The 4,842-nt window shown below is 48.7% G+C and overlaps 1 protein-coding gene across 3 annotated transcripts in view; it reads left to right on the top strand.

Moving 5' to 3' along the window:
* The window catches only part of LOC125427299 (SUN domain-containing protein 3-like), an 18,316-nt gene extending 15,255 nt beyond the window's left edge, over positions 1–3,061 (top strand). For 2 of the 3 annotated variants that reach the window (XM_048486520.1, XM_048486521.1), the window contains exons 10-11: positions 1,022–1,159; positions 2,077–3,061. In XM_048486520.1, the coding sequence (XP_048342477.1) occupies positions 1,022–1,135 (114 nt within the window). In that variant the 3' untranslated portion in view covers positions 1,136–1,159; positions 2,077–3,061. Of the gene's footprint in view, positions 1–654; positions 834–1,021; positions 1,160–2,076 lie in introns of those variants that run through there. The other variant, XR_007243659.1, reaches the window with a different exon arrangement.
* The last annotated feature ends 1,781 nt before the right edge of the window (positions 3,062–4,842 follow it).

The raw sequence follows: 4,842 nt of genomic DNA on the forward strand, positions 1-4,842 counted from the left end.
ATTGAGACTCCTCACAGGAGAGAAAGGTGGGATATAAATCCAAACCCTTTCATTTCTTCTTCTCAGCCCAAAACTCTTCTCCTTCTTGGCTTTGAGAATGGTCCAAAACCTAACCCTAACCCTAACCCACAGCAACAACCCTCACCAAAGCCTAACCCTAACCCTAACCCTAAGCAGCTAGTGGAACAGCATTCTCCCCATTGGACTGAGCATTTTGCTCCCTCTTTGGATTACTTAGCCCTTCTCCTGGAAAATAAATGTACCGATCTCTTGCCAATGACTGCAGGCATCCCCTCACTCTGGGCCCTGAAGACTTTTGGGGTCTTACCAAGATAACTCACCTATCAGTTCTGCTTTAGGGAAGTTTTTGCAGCACACCTAGCACAGTGGACTCTGGGTTGTGTTGGTTGATGAGGGTGTGTCTGGGTTTAGGTATGGCTTCATGCTGACCAGACTAGCACTGCTAAAAGGGGTTGGTTTGAGCCTTCTGACTGCATTCTAGTTCCTAGCTATGGCCGTGGGAAACCATTTGATTACTGAAACCTTGTTGTAGTGGGGGAAGAGTTAAGGTTCAATGTGAAAGGATGGTATTCCTTATTCAGCTGGGAAATTCACACCAGTTCTTCAACAGTCCTTGCTTCTGAATGTCACCAGGTGGAGTGCCAGATGGACCGGGATTCATTCACCCCTAAATTCTGTGAATTGCAAGAGGAATAAAAATGAATATGTGCAATCAATTCGCCCCCCTTTTTATGAGGGATCAAGAGGAATAAGCTTTGTGCATTACAGATGTGTATTCCCTCCTGCTGTGCTCATGCCAATACTTGCCCATGGTAGGTGATAGAGATAGGCTCATGAAATATGGTGTCTTCTTCTTCTTCTTCTTCTTCTTCTTCTTCTTCTTCTTCTTCTTCTTCTTCTTCTTCTTCTTCTTCTTCTTCTTCTTCTTCTTCTTCTTCTTCTTCTTCTTCTTCTTCTTCTTCTTCTTCTTCTTCTTCTTCTTCTTCTCTCTTGTCTTCAGAGAGCAAAGGAAGATCGGTTTCTGTACCTGATGCTGATGATTTCGAGCAACTACGGTCATCCTAAATATACCTGCGTCTATGGTGTTCGCATCTACGGACAAAGAGCAAACTGAAGGACAGCATATGAAAAAGATAATGTAGATCATATATTCCTATGGAAAAAAGGCTGGGTTATGGGGACACTGTGGTTATCGGAGCAGAAGTCGCAGTGGCTCTGCAAAGGGGCGGAGCGAGGGGAAACTGTGCCCGGGGCATACCTGCGTCTGCCACCCCTGCCACGCAACCAGCCTGCCCCCACCATGCCATGCCCTGCCCCTGCCACGCCCCCTCCATGCCCTTGCCACGCCTCTGCACAGGCGCACATCCAGGGCGTTGTGCCCCACCTGTCCCCATTGGCGTTGCGCCACTGTCTCTGCACCATGTCATTTCTTTTTAAATGTGGGAGAGAAGTGAGTGTGCAGTCACTAGTTGAGCTAGGGGTGTGTGTAGTTTTTTTTCCAGGGCAGGCTCCCATCATTGCTGGCCTCATCGGTATGGCCAGGTGGGCAACTTGGTGGCATATCCTTAGCCACCAACATCTTCTAGGGGAGCAGCGCTTTTTACTGCCTCGATGCATGTTTTTTGGAGAGAGGCTAGGCCCCTGGACACCTCGGTTTGCCACTAGCACAGGGGTTATTTTGGCCCAGCATCAGGAGCAGCAGCTGAAAGGGTCAATCCATGGACTTTCCTTCCACTTTCCAATGTTCATTTAAATCACAGGTGTCAAACTCGTGGCCCTCCAGGTGTTATGGACTACAGTTCCCATCATCCCCTACCAGCATCATGCTGGCAGGGGATGATGGGAACTGTAGTCCATAACATCTGAAGGGCCGCGAGTTTGACACCTGTGATTTAAATGATCAAATGTGTGAAAGCAAGGCCTTTGGGGGACCAGTTACTGGCTCAACGTTTTCTTGGGGGGGGATTATTTGGGGCCCTTGGCCCAAGCTCCTCTGTCCCATCATCTCATGTGACTGAAAAGTAATCGCATCTCCTCATTCTGTCTGTCTGTCAGTTTTTATTAGCACGGGCATGATGCCACCCAAAAGAACCAGGCCTACCAAGCGAACCCACGGACCACACGGCTTTCCCCCCCCCCCCACTCTGCCACCTTGCGTAGACAGTCTCCACGTTGGCTGAGGGAATTTACTGGAGGCAGAGGACAAGACAAGCCGCTTACACGGCCTCTGCAGAAACAGCCATCGAGGAAACTAGAAGAATCCTCAGAGTGCCCTGGCAGCTGGAAAGCGAGAGGCGGCCCACCAAGCGACGGGCTCAGCAGCAAACCATCCAGGCAGTGGAAAATTCAGAGGCTTGTCACAGACTCTGGGATGCCACATAGAACAAGTGGAGCAGCTCAGCTCCCTTCAGCAGGCCCCTGATCTAGCCGTGCTCTGCTCAGGATAAAATCCAGCCCACCAGCGAGTGGGCGAGGACTGAGGCACCCTACCAGAGCCAAAAAGAAACCCCCCATCTTCTGACTCCTGCCCCTCCAACATCCATGGCAGGGCCTTCCGTAAGAGGCTGGAACTAGCTCAGAAGAAGCGCTGCAAGAAACGATCTGAGGGGAAGAAGGCACACTGCTCCAGGGAGGATTCAAACGGCCCTCCTCTGGCTGGGAACCTGCGTGTACCTCAGAAGATTACTGGCAGGCCACTACTCGGCCTTCTAGCTGGGGTGCTCAGGAGAAGGGCTTCCTCTGGAGAGGTGTGGGCTGGCCTGAAGTGCTTTGAGACCGCCGGCAGTCCACTGGGGGTGACCCCGTTTTCCTCACCCTTTGAGGATATTGAGGACCCCCACTTCCCAGAATCCTCTTGCCACATAAGCTCAGAAAGATCGATTTCCCAACCTGAGGCCAAAGATTTCGAGCAACAGCAGCCATCTGAATTATACATATATATGTGGGGTTTGCGTTTATGAACAACGAGTGGGTAGAATAACATTTCCAAAGAACCGGAAGATGCCAGTTAATCAAGGCTAGCTTACTGGGTGGTTTTATGTTTCTTAATAAACAATACAAATATATCTCTGATGTTGTATTGTCGAAGGCTTTCACAGCCGGAATCACTGGGGTGCTGTGTGGTTTCCGGGCTGTATGGCGGTGTTCTAGCAGCCTTCTCTCCTGACGTTTCGCCTGCATCTGTGGCTGGCATCTTCAGAGGATCTGATAGTAGAAAAGGAAAGCAAGTGGAGTATATATGCCTGTGAGTCACAATGAAGATGGCAAGGTCAATAGGTGAGGGCATCTGAATAGAAGTAGCCTGGCCTTTGTTCCCTTTGATTGTTTATTGTCTATAGTCATCCTGTGTTTGTGTGGAGCTGATGAGTCACTGTCTTGACTCTAGTGTTTTTCAACACTGGCAGCCAAGTTCCATTCATTTTCATGGTTTCTTCCTTTCTGTTGAAATTGTCCATGTGCGGGTGGATTTCAATGGCTTCTCTGTGTAGTCTGACATAGTGGTTGTCAGAGTAGTCCAGAATTTCTGTGTTTTCAAATAATATTCTGTGTCCAGGTTAGTTTATCACAGACCTGGGCATTATACAGCCCGCGGGCCACATCTGGCCCGCCAGATGACCCTGACTGGCCCCCTGCCTTGCTGGGGAGCGAGGCGTCTTTGAAAGCCCAGCAGAAGCCAGTTGCCTTGGCTGCTGGCTTCTGTGGGGCTTTCAAAAGCGCCTCGCCCCCCTGCCTTTTGGCCCGGCCCTCCACAATATTTTCTGTTTCTTATGCGGCTCCATGGAAAAAATAATTGCACTCCTGGTTTATCATGTGTCTGCTACTGCTGATTTTTCTGGCTGAAATAGTCTGCAGTGCCTTTCGTGTTCTTTGATTCTTGTCTGAGCACTGCATTTGGTGGTCCCTATGTAGGCTTGTCCACAGCTACATGGTATGAGGTAGACTCCTGCAGTAGCTAGAGGATCCCTCTTATCCTTTGCTGAACTTAGCATTTGTAGAATTTTCTTAGCGGGTTTGTAGATTGTTTGTAGGTTATGCTTCTTCATCAGTTTCCCTTGCTTTCCTTTCCTACTATCAGATCCTCTGAAGATGCCAGCCACAGATGCAGGCGAAACGTCAGGAGAGAATGCTGCTAGAACACGGCCATACAGCCCGGAAGCCACACAGCACCCCTTATCTCTGGCTCCTTCCGCACATGCAGAATAATGCACTTTCAAACTGCTTTCAATGCTCTTTGAAGCTGTGCAGAATAGCAAAATCCACTTGCAAACAGTTGTGAAAGTGGTTTGAAAATGCATTATTCTGCTTGTGTGGAAGGGGCCTCTGATTTTTTGTAATGAATTGTTTAATGATCTCAGGTAGAAAATAAAGCAGACAGTGAAAAGTAGTATTTCTTTGTTTTCTACTTTGGATGTAGTGAGTGTCTGCAGTCTGCCTGATAACTCTCAAGGTTATTTTGGGTAAGTGCTGGATTAAAGAATATAGAAGAACCAAGTTGAATCCCATGTAGCTCATTCTGCCGTCTCTGCATTTAGCTGGAGAGCATGCAGACATCCATAGGCAGGTGGGGAATAGAGCAAAGAATCTTCAGCACATTGAAGGCTAACACATTTATTACGGTACAAGGAAGTGATTTCCAGTATGAAGAAGAAGAAGAGTTGGATTTATATCCCCCCCTTTCTCTCCTGTAAGGAGACTCAAAGGGGCTTACAAACTCCTTTCCCTTCCTCTCCCCACAACAGATACCCTGTGAGGTGGGTGGCGCTGAGAGAGCTCTGAAGAACTGTGACTGGTGTCAAGACGAGCGTGTCAGTGCAGATGTGG

This window comes from Sphaerodactylus townsendi, linkage group LG02, assembly GCF_021028975.2.
Source record: "Sphaerodactylus townsendi isolate TG3544 linkage group LG02, MPM_Stown_v2.3, whole genome shotgun sequence".
Lineage (NCBI taxonomy): Eukaryota > Metazoa > Chordata > Lepidosauria > Squamata > Sphaerodactylidae > Sphaerodactylus > Sphaerodactylus townsendi.